General features: G+C 44.8%; 1 protein-coding gene across 1 annotated transcript in view; it reads left to right on the forward strand.

Moving 5' to 3' along the window:
• The first annotated feature begins 15,819 nt into the window (after positions 1–15,819).
• The window catches only part of USP22 (ubiquitin specific peptidase 22), a 32,501-nt gene continuing 24,146 nt past the window's right edge, over positions 15,820–24,174 (forward strand). The window contains exon 1 of the mRNA XM_061174866.1: positions 15,820–16,141. Within this exon, the coding sequence (XP_061030849.1) occupies positions 16,004–16,141 (138 nt within the window). The 5' untranslated portion in view covers positions 15,820–16,003. The remainder of the gene's footprint in view (positions 16,142–24,174) is intronic.

The raw sequence follows: 24,174 nt of genomic DNA on the forward strand, positions 1-24,174 counted from the left end.
ACAGGCCTACCCTACAAAAATGACTAAAGGAAGTGCTATAAACAGAAAGGCAATGATAACGAAGGAATCTTAGAACGTTAGGTTCTAAGATATAGAAAGAAAGAACACTGTAAGAGTAAAAATATGGGTAAACAAAATAGACTTCTCTTAAATTTTCTAAATTATGTTGAATTGTTAAGGAAAAATTATAACACTTTCCAATATGGTTCTCAATGTATGCAAAGGAAATATTTAAAACAATTAGAAATGCGAAGGGATAAACAGACAAAAGGAGGTGAGCTTTCTACATTTCACTTGAACTGATAAAATGTAGACAACAGTAGACTGTGATAAGTTATGTATATATAATGAAATCCCTAGGGCAACCACTTAAAAAGTTATACAAAGAGATATACTAAAAAATACTATAGATGAATCAAAAGGGAATCCAAAAATGTTCAACTAACCCACAGGAAGAAAAAAAGCCAACAAAACAAAACAAACAAACAAAAATGGAAAGCAAAGAATAAAATGATACACTTAAACCTTAACATATTAATAATTACAACATTAAAAGAAAGGTCTAAATACAAAAAAAGAGATTGGCAGAGTGGATAAAAATAATATAACCAAACTCTATGCTAGCTTCAAGAAACTCAATCGTATAGGTAGGTTGAAAGTACAAGGATGAAAAAAGATAAACTGTGCAAAAGTTAATTAAAAGAAAGCAGGAGTGGCTATATTAATACCAGATAAAATTGACTTAAGAGCAGAGAAATATGTGTATGTATAGCTGATTCACTTTGTTATAAAGCAGAAACTAACACACCATTGTAAAGCAATTATACTCCAATAAAGATATTAAAAATAAAAAAAAAGCAGAGAAAATTACCCGGGACGTAAAGGTACCTTACATATAGAAGAGTCAATCCCTAAGAAGATACAGCAACCCTAAATCTTTATGCACCAAACAACAGAGGTGCAAAATATGCAAAGAAAAATCTGATAGAACTAAAAGGAGAAACAGACAAATCCACAATTACAGTTGAAGACTTCAACACACCTCTCTCAGTACTTGATACAACAAATAAAAAGTCAGCAAAGATTTGGAAAGGCTTAATGATAACATTAACCAACAGGATCTAATCAAGATTTGTAGAACACCCGCTAACACCAGAGACAACACATTCTTTTTAAGCACTCACAGAACATAAATCAAGATAGACCATATCCTGGCCATAAAAACTAACCTCAACATATTTAAAATAATTGAAATTTTATAGAGTGTGTACCAACTACAATGGGATCAAACTGGGTATCAGGACTTCCCTGGTGGTCCAGTGGTTAAGACTTCACCTTCCATTGCAGGGAGTGCTGGTTCAATCCCTGGTCAGGAAGCTAAGATCCCACATGCCCTGTGGCCAAAAAACCAAAACATAAAGCAGAAGCAATATTGTAACAAACTCAATAAGGACTTTAAAAATGGTCCACATCAAAAAAAAAAAACTTTAAAAAAAATTGGGTATCAATAAGAGAATGATAACAAGAAAATCCAAAAACTTGGAAGCTGAACAACACACTTTTAAATAATCTATGGATCAAAAAGGTAGTCTCAAGTTAAAAATACATTGAACTGAATGAGGGACTTCCCTGGTGGTCCAGTGGTTGAGACTTCACCTTCCAATGCAGGGGGTGAGGGTTCGACCCCTGGTTGGGGAACTAGGGTCCCACATGCCTTGCAGCCAAAGGGCCAAGACATAAAACAGAAGCAGTATTGTAACAAATTCAATAAAGACTTTAAAAAAAATTGTCCACATCAAAAAAAACTTTAAAAAATAAATTAATAAAATAAATATACATTGAACTGAATGAAAATGAAAATAGAATACAAACTACTACACATAAAATAGAAAAGCAACAAGGATATACTGTATAATGGAATTATATTCAATATCTTGTAATAACCTATAATGCAATATAATCTGAAAAAATATATAACTGAATCACTCTGCCATACACCTGAAACTAACACAATATTGTAAATCAACTATAATTTTTTAAAAATGGAAATACTTAGGTATAAATAAAAGATGTATAGGGGCTTCCCTGGTGGCGCAGTGGTTAAGAATCCGCCTGCCAACGCAGGGGACATGGGTTCGATTCCTGGTCCGGGAAGATCCCACATGCCGCGGAGCAACTAAGCCCGTGCACCACAACTACTGAGCCTGTGCTCAGAGCCCGCGAGCCACAACTACTGAGCCCATGAGCCACAACTACTGAAGCCCGCGCGCCTAGAGCCCGCACTCTGCAACAAGACAAGCCACCGCAACGAGAAGCCCACACACAGCAATGAAGACCCAATGCAGCCAAAACTAAATAAATTAATTAAAAAATAATAATAAATAAAATGTATGTGGAAAGGCAAAGGAACTACAATAGCTAAAACAATTTTGAAAAAGAATAATGAAGTGGGAGGAATCACTCTACCTGATTACAAACCTTATTATATCGCTCAAACTTTGTGATGTCGAGGGATGGACACATGGATCAATGGGACAGAATTGAGGACCCGGAAGTAGCTCCACACAATTATGTCCACCTGATTTTTGAAAAAGTTGAAAAAGCAATTCAGTGCAGAAAGGAGAGTCATTTTCAACAAATGGTGCTGGAGCAATTGGATATCTATAGGCAAAACATATAATAAATAAAAAATAAAGAACATCAATCTAAACCTCATATCTTTTGTAAAAATTAATTCAAAATGAACCAAATTTAAATGTAAAACATAAAATTATAGGGTTTGGGGTTTTTTTTGGCCACGGTGCGCAGCATGTGGGATATTAGTTCCCCAACCAGGGATGGAACCTGTGCCCCCTGCTGTGGAAGCACGGAGTCTTAACAACTGGACCGCCAGGAAGTCCCTAAAATATAAATTTATAAGACTTTTAGAAGATAGGAGAAAATTTGGCGGAACTAGGAGTTGACGAGTTCTTACACATGACACTAAAAGTATGTTCCATAAAAGAAAAAATTGATAATGTGGACTTAATGTTAAAATCTTTTGCTTTGCAAAAAACCCTGTTAATGGGCTGCAAAAACTAATTACGGACTAGGAGAAAATATTTGAAAATCATATATCTGAAAAAGGATTCATATCTAGATTACATAAAGAACTCTCAAAACTCAACAGTAAACAAATGGACAATTCAATTTAAACACGGACAAAGAGGGACTTCCCTGGTGGTCCAAATAAGGTTTAAAATTAAAATTAAAATTATTCATTCCAAATAAGGTTTAAAATTTAAAAATAAAAAACCCCACATGACAGATGTTGAGTTTCTTACCACCTCCAACCTCAGGCTTCTCAACCTAAAATGAAGATAATAAAGTGTGAGACCAAAGGTGTTACCCACCAGAGTTCTTGGCCTCCTTAACCAGTAGAAATTGATGAGAGGGCAGACAAGAAATTCAGGCAAGGCTTTATTGGGGCCGCTGATGCAGCAAGGGGGAGGGAGAACAAACAACAGGTTCCCTTGTTTGCCAGCTCCCTGAGAGGGGGCGGGCTTGTTCCTTACATGGGGTGAAGGTAGGGATGTGTCCAGGGGTTGGGTCAGAGGGGTGGCTTAGGTGTTTTGCCCACCCCTTAGGTGGTGTTGAGTGCAGGGGGCATGCGCAGTACCCTGTTTTTGCTCCCGGCTCTTCAAAAGTGGCGGTTGGGTTTTTTGGTCTCTTCGTATCTTTTGTCCAGAATTTACCCCAACTGTGCATGCACTCAGTTACGTTTAGTCCCATATAGTTTCCTTGTATTTTGCTGCCGGAGGACAGGTATGTCCAGGTGCAAGCACTGCAGCAAAGGGTCCCAGGTCCCTGCCTGCCTCAAAGGCAGTTGTGAAGAACCACGTAAGCTGTGATCAGTAAACTGTAGCTGTTGCTTTGATTGCTGTTGGTGGGGTGATTGTTGCAAGAATACGAAGTTGCATAAGCGGGCTTTCCTCTGATGAGGGCAGAAAAGAAAACATGTTTTCCCGGTAACTACAGAGGTTTCCTGTAGTTACAAGAACTTCTCTTTAGTGATGTGCTTTGTATGATGCTGCTTGGAACTGGGGGATGATGACTCGAGGCCCCTCCCCAGTGGTGTGCACATGTCAGACCACCCCTTCCTCCCGGAAACCTCCTGCCCAGCTCCATGTTTTGCCGAGGTTACTAAATGGCCAGAAGAACAGGGATCTGATAACAGAAGAAAGCTGTTGCTGCGTCAGCCAGAGACATAGACACACGTTCTGTTACTTGTGGTTCCTAGGACATGTTCAGCCTCTTGGCAGGAAGGGGAGTTTTACTGCTCCTCACTGAAACTTAAGAGAAAAGCAAGTGCTGTGACTCCCAGAAATAAGAAAGGTGATATTCCTTCCCTGGAAGGAAGGGTTTAAGACTTTTTAAAGTGTCCTGTAGTGTCCTGTTGCCTATTCTAAAAAATAATATCTACACTGTATTTCTTCAAATCCTCAATCAGATGTAAGATTCAAGAGGAATATCCATAAAGGCTGTGTCAGATGTGATGAACATTTTAATAAGACTAACTTTTCCACAGGAAGCTCGTGGCATCTAGGGCTAGAACGGTGCTGTCCAAGACAGTAGCCACTAGCTACCCATGGCTCTTTAAATGTAAATTAATTCAAAAAAATTTAAAAATTCAGTTCCTCAGTCCCACCAGATGCAGAACATTTCTACCACCCCAGAAGGTTCTGGAAGAATGTGCTAGATGAGTCACAGCGAGGGCACGTTACCCTTGACAAACAGCCCTTCTGCCCTCTGGTATTTCCACCAAGTATCTCTAGTCCTGTGGAAGACATCTGCGTATCAGACAGTGAGCTGTTGTCAAATGGAAAAAACGAAACATTGGTCACTGGGAATTGAACCCGGGAGTCTGGCCGAGACCACATCCCTGGAGACAGCCATGCCACCCGGCCCTTCCGGAAAGAGAGCGCGGCGCCAGGACGGGGCTGTCCCTACGTCGAGCCCAGGGAGTCAGCCCTCTGACTCGGTCCTGTGGACGCAGAAGTATCCCCCCAACACACGCGTGCACGCACAGACACGCACACACACACGCCTCAGGTGTGTGCAAAAAGTGTGGGAGGCCTCCTAAGAAGCCAATCCAATTTTACGTTCACCAGGAACAATTTGGGTTTCGTTTGAATCAGAATAAATCCATTTGACGGTTGCTGCATCTGAATCTTGCCTTCATGAGACATGGTCCGACTTGCTCCTCTCTCCTATATTCAGTCCCAGGACTTCCACTTTCTGAGCCTCTGGGTGTATTTAATACATGGAAAAAAATCCCCAAATGGGATTACAGTACTTATGGAACATTTGTAAGTTTTCCATTTAAGAAATCACGCAATTTAACACACAAATACAGTGTGATGTATTTGTGTTGTTTACAGGAGAATTACAGAATTCACGGGAAATCTACTCACAGACAGCTGCCCCAGAGGCTGTGCTGGGACAGGAGTGTAGGTGCCATGCGGAGCCACACCTGTCTCTCTCCCGTCAGTGTCTCTGTGACTCTGCAGTCAGAACGTGAGGACCAGGGCTTCCCTGGTGGCGCAGTGGTTGAGAATCTGCCTGCCAAAGCAGGGGACACGGGTTCGCGCCCTGGTCCGGGAGGATCCCACATGCTGCGGAGCAACTAGGCCCGTGAGCCACAACTGCTGAGCCTGCGCGTCTGGAGCCTGTGCTCCGCAACAAGAGAGGCCGCGATAGTGAGAGGCCCGCGCACCGCGATGAAGAGTGGCCCCCGCTTGCCACAACTAGGGAAAGCCCTCACACAGGAACTAAGACCCAACGCAGCCAAAAATAAATAAATTAATTAATTAAAAAACCCAAAGTTTAAAAAAAAAAAATAGTTTGAAAAAAACAAACAAAAAAATGTGAGGACCTTTTGACTATGAAGCCAGGACAAAGGCCTGGCCCAGTTGCCTGGGGCTCCAGCGTCAAGTGGGGCACGGTGCCTGCAGACAGTGCCACTCAGAGCGGGCCCATTCTTCTTCCACCGGGCACTAGGGGGCGTCTGTACTGGGACTCCCGGGGGACGTTGCTAGTCTGTCCCTTTCTTCCAGTCTTACCAGCTACCCTTGCCAAGTGCCTCTCACTAGAATTGTGCATAAGTAATTCTGGCTACGCAGAGTAGACTCTTTCCATTCTTTATATTCTTCTAAAGAAACCCCTTCCTAAAGCAACTCCATTTCCCCTTCGCTGTTTATAGAGGACATTTAAGTAGGCTAAAGAAAAAGAGAGCTGCTCACTTCAATATTTCTCTATTGTTTTAGCACAGACTTATCCAAAAAAGAGACTGTATATTTCTAAGCATGTCTGTATTCCTGAGATGGTCACATCCCTCTGTGAGGCAGGGAAATTCTGTCTCTGAGATAAAAAAGCTTTGATCTCAAGGTTTCTCCCAGGAAGGCAGTAAGTTGTCAGGGCTCAAAAAGCTGCAGCCTCTGCCATTTAGCAACTTAGACTTTCAGCCACTGAGAAGGTATTTTGGGTTTTTGAAAACACTTATGACTCTCACACATTCTGTTTAAGTATCTATAAAAACCTATTTTGTACGCTTGCTGCCCACAGATGCCCCATCAGCCATGGCACAGCAGGGTCCATGACATTTCTGTGTCAGTTAAACCATCTGATCTATGAGATAAAATGGGAGGTGAGGGCGGGGTGGAAAAGCACACAGTGTGAGCCCAGGAGCCTGGGGCTCAGCTCCGTGGAGCCCAGAAGTCCAGGCCTGGCCTTAGGACATCGTGAGCGCTCAGAGGAGTACTGACAGGCGCTCTCCTGGATCATGGCGTCGTCTGTGGAGAAACGCACCGCATTTCCTCACTTCCCATTTCCTTTGTATTCATTCAACCAATGCTTATGCAGCACTTACTGTGTGCAGGGTACTGTGGGAGCACAAGGAAAATACGGGCACAGCTCTGGCCCACAAGACACGCATGACCTGGGGAGAGAGAAGAATATACAGTCCACATGTAGCTGGGGCAGGAGGAAATGGTATGCAGTGTAGGGGAGTTTCAGTCACACTGCTGTGGGAATCCAGGAGATGGCGCTAGGAAGTGCATCCAAGAAGGCTGCATGGAAGAGGAGACATCCGTGTGGGACTTGGAAGGATAGGAGAATTCGGACACGTCCATTTCACCCTTGGGACATTAGCAAGGGCACAGAGGAACAGACAGAATGGTCAGTTCTTTAATTGGGCTACTGTGAGGATGAGACATGAGATGTGGGGAAGTAGATCGGGTCGGACTGGACTCTTTTCAGTTGGCAGTGGAAGCCACAAGTGGGTTTATAGCACTGAAACTGAGCAGGACCCTGTGGGGACTTCCTGGCGGCATGTCCCCCATGTCTCCTGCTTCTTGTTTGTAGAAAAGCTTTAGCCTCCTAGGCCTTCCCCAAGTCCCAAAAAGAAAATTTTAATCAGAGAAGTTAAAAAAAAAAAAAAAGGGACTTCCCTGGAGGTCCAGCGGTTAAGACTCCGTGCTTTCACTGCACGGGGCATGGGTTCGATCCCTGGTTGGGGAATTAAGAACCTGCATGCTGTGCAGTGTGGCCAAAGGGGAAAAAAAAAAAAAAATATATATATATATATATATATACACACACATATACATATATATATATACACACACAGAAACAAAACAATCAAGCAAGACAAAATAATAATAGTTTAGCCATAAACCAAAGTCAAGGACATTTATTTCCTCCTCAAGGGCTGTAGACAAGATCCTGAGCCATATCCTTGAACTGTTTTGCAGGCACTAAAACCGCCACCAGGTGGAAGAAGTTAATTGCATACTGACCACCAGCATGTAGACCCCAGCATAGTTGGAACCAGAAGGTTGATAATGTTAATTTCCAAAACATCACCCTGTCACCTCACCACCAACCAATCAGAAAAATGTCCACGAGCTGATCACATACCCTACAACCCTCACCCCAACACTGTCCTTTAGAGGGACAAAATGGCAAGTCACAGTATATCTTACTGACTTACATATAAAGTTAACAAAGCAGAGTGAGGGACTTCCCTGATGGCACAGTGGTTAAGAATCCACTTGCCAATGCAGGGGACACGGGTTTGAGCCCTGGTCCGGGAACATCCCACATGCTGCAGAGCAACTAAGCCCATGCGCCACAACTATTGAGCCTGCACTCTAGAGCCCGTGAGCCACAACTACTGAGCCTGCATGCCACAACTACTGAAACCCGTGCTCCGCAATGAGAAGCCACCGCAATGAGAAGCCTGAGCACCGCAAGGAATAGTAGCCCCTGCTCGCCGCAACTAGAGAAAGCCCACATGCAGCAATGAAGACCCAATGCAGCCAAAAATAAAAATAAATTAAATTAAATTAAAAAAATAAAGTTTAAAAAAAAGAATAGCAAGACTAAGGAGGTGTTAGGGAGGAAAAACTTAAAAAAAAAAAAAGAGGCTGGTGCATCAGTGTGAGATAGAGTTAGTCTTGGTAACCGCTTCATTGGGCTGTTAGGAGGGCATTTATATCACGGAACAGTGCTTGGTACTTAGTAAGTATTAAATAAATATTAGTTGTTGCCATTACTATTCATATCACTGCCCTCCTCAAAGCCTGACAAAACCAGGCTTCCAGTCTTCGTTCTGCCATGAAAGCCCTGAGCGTCACTGAGGTCCCTCACGGGCAACGTGTAAGTTAGTGCCTGCTTCCCAGGGCTGCTGTGACAATTACACAAAGGTGTGGATGGGAAAGTGGTTGTCAAGAAGCATGAGAGGTTATTACTATCTTGAGTGTTTTCCAAAAGAAAGTTAAATACAGGAAAGCCCAATTAGTTTCAAAGAAGAAAAATTCTATACACTCTTCGCTTTCATTTCACTATTTTTTTTTTAGGTATAAAAATTATATTTATTTCAACCAAGGAAAGAAATCACAAGTTACGAATTTTAAAAGCTGACCAACATCACAAAATCTGTAACTGCCTGACACACGTCTGTAATACCTTTTTTAAAATTTAATTTTATTTATTTTTTTATATAGCAGGTTCTTTTCACTATTAAGTGAGATCCATATTCAGTCTTTGCTCCATTTCTGCCAGCAAAAAGGCACTTTGCAGGTATGTTCTTTGTGCGAGATGCTGAATAGGAGGCCATTTCAGAGCCAGGCCTTAAAAACTACAAGTCTTAAGAACTAACAGGGACTTCCGTGGTGGTCCAGTGGTAAAGAATCCGCCTTACAATGCAGGGGACGCTGGTTCGATTCCTGGTCAGGGAACTAAGATCCCACATGCCTCGGGGGCAACTAAGCCCACACGCCGCAACTACTGAGCTCGGGCGCCCTGGAGACTGCGTGCCACAACTAGAGAGAGAAAACCTGCACGCCACAACTAGAGAGAAGCCCAAGTGCCGCAATGAAGAGCCCACGCGGCAATGAAAGACCCAGCATGCCTCAACGAAGATCCCACATACCGCCAACTAAGACCCGACGCAGACAAAAATAAATAAATTTAAAAAAAAAAGAATTACCAAAGGGAGTTTCAGAAAGAATTGAAGACGTAAGGGTTAGAGAGAATGTTCTGCATCATAAAATATTTAAAATAACCTATCTTAAATAATCTAAACTATTTAAACAATCTGTTATAATCACAAACAATTTAAAATAATCCAATTTGATAGGATGGTAAGTTGAGAGTGGTCACAAGATCCTATCTTCTGATGCAAAATTGGGACTGGTGTGAATATAACAGTTTCCAACTTCTGTCTGTGATTAAAATAAATTTTTTCTTGCAAGTGTTATTCAAACACAGAAGCTTTAGAAATTGTTTCCACAGTCTGCAAAAACAAAACAAAACAACCTACAGGAAGGACATTATTTCTACAGTGTTATCTTAGTTGATAGTCTGTTGCTCTGGAGGGAGTCTTGTAACTGAGTCTCTGTATTCTTAATAGATACTTCCAAGATTTATCTGTTACATCTGGCCACAAGGATCACTGGCCTCTTTCTCTTTTTCCAAAGGCATGATGGAAAATGTCCAACTCTCCTGGGTTTATTATTTAACAATGAGTTTGATTGTTGAAATGAAGAGTGTGAACTCTGCTGATTAAGAAATTGTGATCATTCAACCTCCTCAGGACAGAAGTTGACACTTGTTGCGTCTAGAAAAACTTTTCCCCTAAGACATAACAGTTATAGTGTTTTATGTAGTGGGCATTACTAATTTCAAACTGAAACCAAATAATACTCTTGGAATTACTTTATTAACACAATTCTGGTTGGAAAGTTGTAACATGATTTGGTGAAATTTTAACATTTCCGGATATTAATCACCACACTTTTCTTATCTAAAATAGTCAAGGAGGGGCTTCCCTGGTGGCACAGCAGTTATGAAGCCGCCTGCCCTTACAGGGGACACGGGTTTGATCCCTGGTCCGGGAATATCCCACATGCCACGGAGCAACTAAGCCAGTGCGCCACAATTACTGAGCCCGTGCGCCTAGAGCCCATGCTCCGCAACAAGAGAAGCCACCGCAGTGAGAAGCCCGCGCACCGCAACGCAGAGCAACCCCCGCTAGCCGCAACTAGAGAAAGCCCGCAAGCAGCAACAAAGACCCAACGCAGCCAAAAATAAATAAACAAATAAAGAAACAAACAAATAAATAAAATAAAATAATAAGGAGGGACTTCCCTGGTGGTCCAGCGGTTAAGACTCCGTGCTCTCAGTGCAGGGGGCCTGGGTTCGATATCTGGTCAGGGAACTAGATCCCACATGCCGCAGCTAAGAGCCCGCGTGCTGCAACAAAGATCCCGTGTGCCACAACTAAGACCCAGCACGGCCAAATAAATAAATAAATATTAAAAAAATATAATAAGGAAAATAACATGCTGGTGAGGATGTGGAGAAATTGGAACACTCATACACTGCTGGTGGGAAAGTAAGATGGTACAGCTGCTGTGGAAAACAGTCTGGAGGTTCCTCAAAAGGTTAAACATAAAGTTACCATGGACCCAACAATTCCATCCCTAGGTATATTCCCAAGAGAACTGAAAACAGCCTCACAAAAATTTATAGGCTAGAACAAATAATTCTAAAATTTGTATGGAACTACAGAAGATCCTGAATAGCCAAAAACAAAACAAAACAAAACAAAACCTTGAGAAAGAAGAGCAAAGCTGGAAACTGGAGGCAGCACACCCTGACTCCAAACTGTATCCCAGAGCTAGGGTGATTAACAGTGTGGTATTGGTATATAAACAGACACCTAGATCAGTGGGACAGAATTAAGAGCCCAGAAGTAAACCCTCTCAGACATGGTCAATTAACCTACGACAGAGGAGCCAAGAATATACGATGGGGAAACGACGGTCTCTTCCAAAAATGGTGTTGGGGGTAATCCCTGACGGTCCAGTGGTTAGGGCTCTGAGTTTCCACTGCAAGGGGTGTGGGTTCAATCCCTGGTCGGGGAACTAAGATCCCATATACCACATAGCGTGGCCAAAAAAAAAAACAAAACAGGGTGGGGAAAACTGGACAGCTACATGCAAAAGAATGAAACTGGACTACTTTCTTACGTCACACACAAAAAGACTTGAACTTAAGAGCTGAAATCACGTTTCAGCTAAACCTCACCATTTCCATATCAAGCAATGTGGGTAAACTATTGAATCTTATATTTAAAAAAACAGAAACTTTCTTTTTTTCAATTTAACCATTTCTTGGGCAGCAGCTTAAATCTCCACTCATTTCTTTTCGTTCCAGTTGGGCTGCTGGAATTTGCCCCCCACATAAGTGATTCGGTGGTCAACTTGGACGTGGCTTATCCACAGACTCTGGGGCTCCCCTTCCCTGACTCTGTCCTCGCTTTTCAGTGGCTTTAGTTGTTCTGTGCTCTGTTCTCTAATTCTTCAGTCCAGAAAGACTGTGCGTTTTCTATCAGAGCTTCAGCCTCCCTGTCTGGGCTCCTGCTAGCGTGGCCTGTCCACAGTCTATAAGCTATAAAAAACAGGTCTCTTCCTCTGGGCAGGTCCTTTCTTCCAAGCGTCTACTTCCTCACAATTTGGCTCATTCTCCAATGCCTTCAGGTATTTGTGTTTGCATTCTGTCAAGAGTTCATAGTGGGCTTCCCTGGTGGCACAGTGGTTGAGAATCTGCCTGCCAATGCAGGGGACAAGGGTTCAAGCCCTGGTCTGGGAAGATCCCACATGCCGCGGAGCAACTAGGCCCGTGAGCCACAACTACTGAGCCTGCGCATCTGGAGCCTGTGCTCCGCAACAAGAGAGGCCGCGATGGTGAGAGGCCCGCGCACCGCGATGAAGAGTGGCCCCTGCTTGCCACAACTAGAGAAAGCCCTTGCACAGAAACGAAGACCCAAGACAGCCATAAATAAATAAATAAATAATAAAAAATTAAAAAAAAAAGAGTTCATAGTTGTTATCTGAGAGAGGATTATAGGATATACTTGACCATGTTGAAAGCATAATTCCATGGATGTTTACATTTAAAAAAAATTGAAAACTAAACAGAACAAACAAACAAAAAACAGATATAGAGAATAACATTTTAGGCCATGTTAGTCCCATGCATAGTGGGAAATGCCTTTTGAGGCAAATACCTGACCATATCACTTATTTTTAAACTGGCCAGCTCCTGCCCATCCTTCTACTCTTAGGTCAGGCATAGGAAACATTTCCGGATCCCCTCCACTGCAACTGCCTGGGCAGGGTTAGGGTGAGAGGTGTCATGGAGTGTTTTCATGTTACCTGGACTTTCCTCTATCTCTGCAATTTCATACTTCAGTCATCCCTCACTATCCTCAAGGGACTGGTTCCAGGACGCTCTGTAGATATACAAACCTGCAGATACTCAAGTCCCTTATATAAAGTGGTATATATAACCTACCCACATCCTCCTGTATACCTTAAATCATCTCTAGATTACTTATAATACCTGATACAATGTAAATGCTGTGTAAATAGTTGTAAGTACAATGTAAAAGCTATGTAAGTTGTGGCCAGCACACGGTTTGCTTTTTGGAAATTTCTGGCATTTTTTTCAAATATTTTCCATCCGAGGTTGCTTGAATCCTTGGATGTGGTACCTATGGATACAGAGCAATGGCTGTACTGCAATTGCCTGCTAGTGTTCCTATTTATCCCACTACACTGTGGCATTCTTAAAGTAGGATATTGTCAATCATTCAGTGCCCAGCAACTTCCAGATCAATTACTGATGTTTCTTTTTTTTTCTTTTGCTGCGCTGCTCTGCGGCATGTGGGATCTTAGTTCCCCAACCAGGGATTGAACCCAAGTCCCCTGCAGTGGAAGTGCGGAGTCTTAACCACTGTACTGTCAGGGAAGTCCCTGTTTCTCGAGCCCTTTATAAACAACAGGCACGTACTAAGAGCTTGGCATGGATTACCTACCATTTATTCTGTGCTGTAACCCTTTAATGTAAGCACTGAGTTGGTGTCACCCCAATTTTAACAGATAAGCAATCTGCCTCCTGTTACACAGGCAGAAAGTGGTGGAGCCAGAACTCAAGGTTAAGATCTGACTTGTTTTCTGGGTGGATGGATGAATGGAACTTCTGGACCTGACTGTTCTCTAGATGCTGTGGAACTTGAGCAAGTCCCCATTCTCCGCCTTAGAACATTTTGTCATTTCAAGTTTTAGTGATTTTTTAAGTATGAAATACTATGATTAATTCTTATTATAAAATAATTCAAATGCCATAGATGAAGTTCTCCCTCACCAGACATTAACTATGTTTGATGGGTTTGTTTGTTTCTCCCAGCCCTTTAATAGATACTCACATACAGTAATATTTTTCGGTAAATGTCACCATACTATCTGTATTTTTCCGCAACTTGTTTTATTCATGTATGTCTTATAGACTTTCCATATTAGTACTTAGAAACCTAGGTCATTCTTTTTACAGCAGCATAGCATTCCCTAGAATGCCTAGTTAATAGTTTACTCAATCATTTGCCTATTAATGGTCATTTAGGGTGTTTTCAGCTTTTTTCCCATTAGAAACAAAATGCCGTGGTAAACAGTTTCATCCATGACTCTTCTCGGAACTGCTTCTCAAGGATATATCGTGTTTTAATGTTATTTATGTATAAGGCTGATTACAGGGCATTTCAAATCATTATTTATAATCCAAGTAGAGAGCATAGAAATTCTCCCAAGGTTGGATGACCATACTGAAAAAAAATGTGATCAATAGATATCAGTGGCCTGAATTCTAAGGGCACATTCTTTATTTTTTTTAATATTTATTTATTTATTTGGTTGCGCCGGGTCTTAGTTGCAGCAGGCGAGCTCCCTAGCTGCGCATGTGAACTCTTGGTTGCGAAATACAGGTGGGATCTAGTTCCCTGACCAAGGATGGAACCTGGGCCCCCTGCACTGGGAGTGCAGAGTCCTATCCACGGCGCCACCAGGGAAGTCCCTAAGGGCACATTCTTGAAACCGAATCATATTTGCAAGAACAGTAAAACTAAAATACTCATGACATTTAATATTAATAGAGGTGAATCACATATAATTTGTAATTCCTAACTATTTCCGAGTTTACTTTTTATTAAACGGATACACCTTTCTTTAACATATCCATAACGTGCCTTACTTCACCTGTGTTTTATTCTGAGAATGATCTTATTAGATTCTCCTATAAAAGTTTCTTGGGGTTAATTAATTAGCTAATTAACATTTGAGAACCTGCATATAACTAGTACTACTCTGGGCACTGGGCGATACTGACGTTAATAAAGCACAAAAATCTTTACCGCCATGGAGTTTTCATGCTACGTTGGAAACAGGGAAGTCCCTGGTGGTCCAGTGGTTAAGACTCCTCCCTCCCTATGCAGGGGGCCCGGGTTCCATCCCTCGTCAGGGGACTGGAGCCCACATGGATGCCCCAACTGAGTCCGCATGCCAACTAAAGATCACGCACAGGGCTACGAAGATCCCACGTGCCGCAACTAAGACCCGGTGTAGCCAAATAAATAAACAAATATTAAAAGAACAAGTAAATAAATTCTTTGGATAAGGAGATGAAGGATTTCGGGGGCTCGTGAGGTCCAGTAGGGTGGAGAAGGCCTCGCTGGGCAGGCGGCGTCTGATAAAGCCACGAGCTGGGGGCGGGCCGGCTCCAGGCGAAGGGGCTGCAGGCACCGAGGCCCTAGGCCAGCGTCCCGACCACAGAAGCTTCACCCCACATCCCTCCCGCCGGGCCCTGAGCTCTAACTGCCGCGACAGCATCTTTATTTCTCCGTCTTTTCGCTGCGGAGGTGGGCCGGCGCGGGGCGCAGTGAGCAGCCCCCGAGAAGCCGGCACCTGTCCTCACGGACCTCCCCCACCTGTGGGGTCCGCCGGCAGGTGCACAGCCCGCCCGGAGGACGCGGGACTCGAGCTCCCGGAGCCGTGAATGGGCGGCTCGCGAGCTGGACAGCGACGCGTCGGCGAAACCTGATCGAGCGCGCGAGTCCGTGGTTCCCTGCTTCCCATCGGGAAGTCCAGATTCTACGTGCGGGCGGCCTGACCGGATTCACCGGACTGCGACCCGGTGCGGCCCAGCGACCGCCCCCCCCGCCCCGCCAGTTCCGCCCCTGCGGCAGCGCCCGCCGGCGCAAACAGGTCCCGTCCCGCCTCGCCTCCTCGGGGGGCGGGACGTCACGCGGCCGCCGCTGACCAATGGTGGGGGCGAAGGGGCGGGGCCTCTCCAGCTCCACCCATCGCCAGCCCAAGCCCATGGGGGAGGGGGCGGCGGGCGAGCCAACGGCGGCTGGCGCATGCGCGGTGCGCGCCGGCGGCGATGACGTAGCCCCATTGCGGCCTCGGCTACCCGCGAGCGCAGCGCGGGCGGCGCCCGCCACCCCGGTCGCGCGGCTCCGCTTTGTCCCGGGCCTGTCCCTTGGCCGTGCCGCCCGCAGCCCCGCGTCGCGCTGGCGTCGTCCTCGTCTCCGCCGGCGCCCCGGCGCGAGCCGGACGGCGAGGCCATGGACGCGGAGCTGGTGGTGACGCCTCCGGGCTGTGCGCACCTGGGCAGCTTCAAGGTGGACAACTGGAAGCAGAACCTGCGCGCCATTTACCAGTGCTTCGTGTGGAGCGGTTCGGCAGAGGCCCGCAAGCGCAAGGTGCGCCCCGTGCAGCGCGGCCCTGCGTGGTGGTGGCGGTGGGGGGGGGGGCTGTGGGGGGGGGTTCGCACTCCGCCGTCCCCTCCCCCACCTCCTGCACGCCGGGCGGGGGCGGAGTGGGCGCGGGCGTGCGTGCGGAGGGCGGTCTCTGCCGGGGCTGCCGTGCAGGAGGGGGAGGGTCCCCGACGCTGCAGCGCGGGGCGTGTCTTAGGGACCCTCCGGGCGGGGTGGGGCCGGGTATGGAGGCGCTGAGAGGGAGAGGACGCAGCTGCAGAGGACGCGGCCTATGCCGCCCACGCTGTGCAAAGCCTCCGCTGCCTTGGCTGGTGCCTGGGGTTGCTGGATCGGAGGCGCGGGGTCACCGGGATGCGGTACAGCCGCCGAGCGCCCAGAGTTCGCAGGGACCCCCGCCCCGCCCTCTGAGTGCGGGGCGCCCCCGGGCCCAGGTTCCGCAGGGACGCGCGCCCCCCATTTGAGCGCGGAGCACCCCCGGGCCCAGGGTCCGCAGGGACGCGCGCCCCCCATTTCGGCGCGTGGCACCCCCGGGCCCAGGGTCCGCAGGGACGTTCCGGGACGCGCCAGCTCCCCCCAGGTGTGCACGGGCGCAGGTGCAGAGCGCCGCGAGTCCTAGAAACCAGCCGGCTCTGCCGCTTAGAGTCGCGTGTTTCCCGGCACGACGGGGATTGGCGGGGTCCCCTGTGGCTGCGCAGGAGCGGGTTTAAAGGAAAGACTGTCTAAAGGCAGGTGGGACTGGGGCGCCTCCCTGAGGTACTGAGGAAACGGTACACAGTGTCCTGTTTTTCGGGCGTAGGTACCATCTAAGCGGTTAGGCTTATTAGTGATTTGGAAATCAGAAAATGACATTATTTATTTATCTTACCTGAAGAAGCTGTTTTTACCGTGCAACGCGATTTTGCAGTTCGCAGCCTGAGAGCAGGCGCTGTGTTAGGCAGTGTCCACCTTGAGTAGCATTTTTTTATGGGAAAACTAATATCTGCTGAGCATGTAGAGAATGTTAAGCACCAGTTTTCTTTATTTTTATCAATATTGATGTTGGGAAGCACTGCCTGTTAGGATGAGCTAAAGTCGGAGATGAAACAGATTTCTACGAGGATGGGAGTGAGATTCTTGCTGGTGGAATTGTGTGTCCTTAAAATGAAATCGCCTGGTTGATACTGTTTTTCAGGTGATAATCGCGTTACTGCTCCACGTTATTTGTTGGTCAGTATGCATGTGACCCATCTCCACGTTGGGTTGAGGACGGAGCCCCTGCCCTTTTGCTTTTTCCCTCCTTGTCGCCCCCCACCCCTGTAATTTTTAACTTGAGTCAAGTTTAACCCATCGTTAACTTTGCTGAATTTCCTGAGGAAAGGATCACTTTTTCTTTTTCTTTTTTGCTTATATGTGGCTTGGATTAATCTTCAAATGTCAGTTGCTTAGTTTGAAAGCTGTTGAACCACGTCTGTATTACTCACTAGTAAGAACTTGAGCTATAGACAGACAAGAAGTGGTGTGAGAACCTGTTTTAGAACTCGGCTCTGTCATGCTGCAGTGCTTTATGGTCGTATCCCAGCAGTGAATCCTTATGTCCTCCATCTGTCATTCCCTGAATGTTGGGGGGTCCTGTGCATTTCTACAACCCTAGTGATCCAGGCAAAGAGGATTTGGTTTGAGGAATGGTGAACAGTGAGTAATGCACGTTTGGCAGTTTGCAGAGGTTTCTCAGCAGATGGGCAGGCTTAGTAGTTTGGTTTGCTTTTTTTTTTAATAAGTTTATTTTATTTATTTTATTTTTGGCTGCGTTGGGTCTTCGCTGCTGCACACGGGCTTTCTCTAGTTGTGGCGAGCGGGGGCTACTCTTCGTTGCGGTGCACGGGCTTCTCACTGCGGTGGGTTCTCGTTGCGGAGCACAGGCTCTAGGCGCGCAGGCTTCAATAGTTGTGGCACACGGGCTTAGCTGCTCCGTGGCATGTGGGAGCTTCCTGGAGCAGGGCTCAAACCCATGTCCCCTGCATTGGCAGGCAGATTCTTAACCACTGCGCCACCAGGGAAGCCCAGTAGTTTGGTTTTAACACCAGGAAGTTGTCTATGAAATACTTCAACCTAAGTTAAACTTCTTTGAGGTTGCTCAAAGAAGCTTCAGTGAGGTCTCAGCTACAGTGAAATTACAGGGGTTAAAAGTCTGTCTCCTCTTAAGTAGAGGTGGGTTATGATTTTTATATCCAAACTTTGATTTTTCTTTTGATGGACAGAGTGAGAAGAGCATGATCAGATTTGATAATTTTCTGAATGGAAAAATGTTTCCTGATTGAGGACTCAGAGCTACTGGATGTCTCTGGCATGTGTCTTACCACTTGAGGGTTTGTGTGTGAAAATGGAAACGGGAAATGAAGACATCAGGAATTTTCTGTTCTTCTGGTTTTTATAACTTAACCCAGTCTGTGTTCTATTTTGAATATAAAGACACTTTGAGGGACAGGTAACGTTGTTTTAAATAATCCCTTCTGTCTTCTTGAACGGTTTCTGTGACTCTAAAATTTTCCAGCAACTTGTCCTCAAAAATACAGAGCACTTCTTGTAGCCGTGGTAAATATTTTTACCAAAGTACGTCACCACAAAGTGGAGAAGCATTGGCACTTCTGGACCATTACTGATTTTGGTTTAATTTGGACAGTAATCTGGAGGACAGGAAACCATCTTGAAGGTTTCTTGGCACAAAATTTGGGGACTAAGGCAACCCTTTGGGTAGAAAATCTACGAGAGGTTTTTTGTTCGAGAAAAGGGGCTGGAGGGAAGGGACTGTTTCTAGATGCTCTGAGGCACAGAAGTCAGACCTTGCCTGCTCCAGCATTTTTTTTGTTTCTACATTTGTGGGCTTAATGCTACTATTTAAAGAACTATGGACCGGGCACCCTTTGGAAGAAAGTGGGCTGATTCCATATTTTTTTAGATCTCCCATTTTCTCTTCAGTCCAGAGTCGACTAGCTCTTTTTTCTTTATTGAAGTATAGTTGATTTACAACGCTGTGCCAATCTCTGCTGTACAGCAGAGTGACTCAGTTTTACACATATAGACGTTCTTTTTTTTAATATTTTTTTTTCCATTACGGTTTATCCCAGGAGATTGGATATAGTTCCCTGTGCTCTACAGTAGGGCCTTGTTGTTTATCCATTCTATGTGTAATAGTTTGCATCTACCAACCCCAAACTCCCGGTCCATCCCTCTCCCTCCACCCCTCGGCAACCACAAGTCTGTTCTCTGTGTCTGTGAGTCTATTTCTGTTTTGTATATAGGTTCATTTGTGCCATGTTTTAGATTCCACATAGAAGTGATATTATATGGTATTTTTCTTTTTCTGACTTCACTTAATATGATAATTTCTAGGTCATCTGTGTTGATGCAAATGACATTATTTCGTTCTTTTTTGTGGCTGAGTAGTATTCCATTGTATATACGTACCACATTTTCTTTATCGCTTCATCTGTTGATGGACATTTAGGTTGTTTCCATGCCTTGGCTATTGTGAATAGTGCTGCTGCTGTGAACATACGGGTGCATGTATCTTTTAAAATTATAGTTTTGTCCGGGTATAGCCCAGGAGTGGGATTGCTAGATGGTATGGTAATTCTATCTTTAATTTTCCAAGGAACCGTCATACTGTTTTCCACAGTGGCTGCACCAACTTACATTCCCGCCGGCAGTGTAAGAGGGTTCCCTCCGCTCCACATCCTTTCCAGCATTTGTTATTTGTTTGTTTTTTGTTCATTTGGCTGCACTGGATCTTAGTTGTGGCACGAGAACTCTTAGTTGCGGCATGTGGGATCTAGTTCCCTGACCAGGGATCGAACCCGGGCCCCCTGCACTGGGAGCGTGGAGTCTTAGCCACCGGACCACCAGGGAAGTCCCCAGCATTTATTATTTGTAGAGGTTTCTTAAAAAATATTTACTTTAGTTTTTTGGCTGTGTCGGGTCTTCGTTGCGGCACGCGGGCTTCTCTCTCTAGTGGCGGGGGCTCCAGGGTGCGTAGGCTCTTTAGTTTGCAGCCCACGGGCTCTCACTGAGGAGCGCGAGCTCAGTAGTTGTGGTGCGGGCTTAGTTGTCCCATGGCACGTGGGATCTTAGTTCCCTGACCAGGGATCGAACCCGCATGGATTCTTTACCAGTGGACCACCAGGGAGTCCCCTTGTAGAGTTTTTAATGATGGCTGTCCCGACTGGTTTGAGGTGGTACCTCACTGTAGTTTTGATTTGTGTTTCTCTGACAGTGATGTTGAGCATCTTTTCACATGCCTCCTGGCCATCTGTATGTCTTCTTTGGAGAGACGTCTATTAAGGTCTTCTGCCCAGTTTTTGATTGTGTTGGTTGTTTTTTTGTTGTGGAGTCAGAGCCAACTAACTCTTAACGCCAGGTTTCTGTCTTGAGGAATTGAAATCATAATTTTTAAAGGCCATTTAAATAGTAGGTATCAAATAGCAAGATACTAAATACCTGCCTTAAAATTTACAGTATTTGTAGATGTCCAATGACAGTTCCTACACATAAGATAATTGTAGCCTAAACATATGTGAAGGAATGTGTAAATAATTCTAGATGCTGAGATGTTAGTTTTACTGAGAAAGATTAAAATTCATGAATCCACATAGTTTTAAAAAGTAATTACAGAAGTGATGACATGAATATGTTCTCAGTGTTTAAAAAGAGAACAGTTCAGGACTTCCTGGCGGTCCAGTGGTTAAGACTCCGCACTGCCAGTGCAGGGGGCATGTGTTCCATTCCTGGTCGGGGAAGATCCTGCATGCCGTGTGGTACGGCCAAAAAAAAAAAAAAAGAACACTTCAAAGGCGTATACAGCAAAGTTACACATTTTTTTTGTAAATATACATGCTGTGTATACTGTTTCCTTTTTTCATTTGTTCCCTATGCATACAGATCTCACTCTTTTCAACTGTGCAATTAATATTCCATTGGATGGAAATGGCATTGTGTATTTTGCTCTCCCCCCCCCCCCCGCCCCAGGCTTTCAGTTTGGAGGATTTACGAAGAATTTATAAAACTTAAGCCTGGTAATCAGTTTTAAGAAGGAATAATCTTGGGCAAAACCCTTTTAACTGCTTGAGTTTTGGTTTGTTGAGGGATTGAAATTTGATTTGTCTACTTGATACAAACCTGAGATGCATTTAAAAAGTGCAAATTTTTTTGTTTTTTTTTAAATTAATTAATTATTTTTTTTTAGCTGTGTTGGGTCTTCGTTTCTGTGCGAGGGCTTTCTCTAGTTGCGGCGAGCGGGGGCCACTCTTCATCGCGGTGCGCGGGCCTCTCACTATCGCGGCCTCTCGTTGCGGAGCACAGGCTCCAGACGTGCAGGCTCAGTAGTTGTGGCTCACGGACCTAGTTGCTCCGCGGCATGTGGGATCTTCCCAGACCAGGGCTCGAACCCGTGTCCCCTGCATTGGCAGGCAGATTCTCAACCACTGCACCACCAGGGAAGCCCAAAACGTGCAGTTTTATGTAAGGGAAACAGAGTAGAGAGTTTTTTTTTTTAAAGTGTAAAATGTAAAAGTCTAAGATAGCATACTTTCATAGAGTACAAGTGGAATGCCCTAACTTCCATTTTGTATCTTTACAAAGGGACAGTATAGCTTGTCAGCCTATGAACATTTGCCTAAGAGGAGGGAAGCTTTTGTAGTCAGTATTTCATTTTATTTTATTTTCAATTTATTTTATTGAAGTCTAGTTGATTTACAATGTGTTAATTTCTGCTGTACAACAAAGTTACATTCACACATGTATACATTCTTTTTCATATTCTTTTCCATGATGGTTTATCACAGGATATTGAATACAGTTCCCTGTGCTCTACAGTAGGACCTTGTTGTTTATCCATTCTATATATGCTAGCTTGCATCTGCTAATCCCAACCTCCCACTGCATCCCTCCCCCCCCCAACCACAAGTCTGTTCCCTATGTCTGTGAGTCCGTATTGTAGATAAGTTCATTGTGTGGTATTTTAGATTCCATATATAAGTGATATCATGTATTTGTCTTTCTGTTTCTGGGTAGTCAGTATTTTAGAAGTATGGTTCAAGCCTTTGGTTGTGGTGTGGAAAGGGAGGTCATTTCAGGTGGAAAATGGTCTTATTTATCTTGAGTCAGTGTTACTTTACTATGTGTTTTAGAAGATTTATTCTAGGGTTCTTACTGGTCGTCTCTCTTTATCAATGTTGCTTCAGTTCTAGAGTCTGAGATCTGTCTCCTGAGATCTGAATGAATCTCTTATGTTTGAACTTTTTAGTAGAAATGATCTTTGGAGAGTAACAGTTCAGCTGTCACTGGCTTAGACAAAATATCTGAAGTGACAGGACACAGCGTCTGGTAGGTGGTAGACCGAGAGCTGTGAAATGTCCAGCGTTACTGGCTCCACCAGTGACTAAATTAGTATTTTTTGACTCTGCCAGGCACTTACTTGATGGTGATGAGAATACTGCAGAGAGCTGTCTCCTGTCCGTCATTTTTTTTTTTTAGTTCATTTTTTAGATATGTCCATTTTTTTTGTTTTTGTTTTTTTTTTGGGTTTTTTTTGGTTTTTTTATGTCCATTTTTTAAAGTAAACTTTTTTCCTTTTCGAAACTTCTTGCTTTGCAGAATTGACTTTTGCTTTCTCTATTGATGAATTGGATCTTTCCAATCATCACAACAAAGCATTGCAGCATTCATACTAAGCAGGGGACAGGCCATTCCAAGTAAAAGATCTAAAATGAAAACAGTTTTTCTTTTGAGGTATTTGTAGATTGACCAGCTGTTGTGAAAAATAGCAGAGAACCTTTAACTGGTTTCCGCTGATGGTAACATCTAGCAAAACTAATACACTGTTACAGCCACGAGTCAGTATCGATACAGTCAGCCCATTTATTCCTATTTCCCCAGTTTTTACTTGTGCTCATCTGTGTGTGTATTTATTAGTTCTATGCAAATTAATAACGGTCATTTTAGAGTTACAGAAAAGTTATCAAGAATAATACAGAGGGACTTCCCTGGTGGTGCAGTGGATAAGACTGCGCTCCCAGTGCAGGGGGCCTGGGTTCAATCCCTGGTCAGGGAACTAGATCCCACATGCATGCCGCAACTGAGATTTCGCATGCCACAACTAAGCAGCCTGCTGCCGCAACTAAAACCCCGCGCCAAATAAATATTTAAAAAAAAAAATACAGAGGTCCTGTATCAACCCCCCATCTCCTCGATTGTTAACTTTTTACATTTCTCTGGTATGTTTTGTTACAACTAATGGCCAAGTTTGATACATTATTATTAACTAAAGGTCATACTTTATTCAGATTTGATTAGTTTTTCCCTGATCTGTCCCAGAACCCTCTCTGGGATCCCACCTGAGATTTAGTCTGAGTCTCAGGCTCCTGTGCGTTGTGACAGTTTCTCAGACTTGCCTTGTTTTTGATGCCCTTAGCGGTTTTGAGGAGTGTTTGAGGAGTACTGCTCAGGTATTTTGTAGGATGTCCCTCGATTTGGGTTTGTCTGATGTGTCACTCGTGGTTCACGGCTGTGGTTCCAGGTTTGAAGAGGAAGCCCAAGCCTTTATTTATTAAGGTCTGCACTTGGTGTGGCAGGTGCAGGTGAGAAGCGTCTACCACCGCGAGCTTCACAGAACACCTCACGCCCTCGACCCCGCGCTTCACCCGCTCAGCGCTCTCCCAGCCTTTCGTCCCTGGGTGGGGTCCCCTCGTGGCTGTACCGATGTGTCTCGGTCACCTCACCCCTGGTCTGCACACGGCATCTGCTGAAGAGCTTGGGGCTTTGCCGGGATCATTTCCCGGGTCTGGATTTGCTGGTTGCAGGCTTGGGGCACGAATTCATCTTTCGCTCTATTTCCTGCAAACTGGCAGCCGATTCAGAGGCTGCATCAGACCTGAGTTGAGCCCTCGGGCGAGATCTGAAGCAGTGCTGTGTCTTTGCTGAAGGCCCTGCTGCCTTGAGTGCCCAGACCTGAGGAGGCAGGCGTCAAGCAGATGTTGGGAAGCTGA

This window comes from Eubalaena glacialis, chromosome 19, assembly GCF_028564815.1.
Source record: "Eubalaena glacialis isolate mEubGla1 chromosome 19, mEubGla1.1.hap2.+ XY, whole genome shotgun sequence".
NCBI lineage: Eukaryota > Metazoa > Chordata > Mammalia > Artiodactyla > Balaenidae > Eubalaena > Eubalaena glacialis.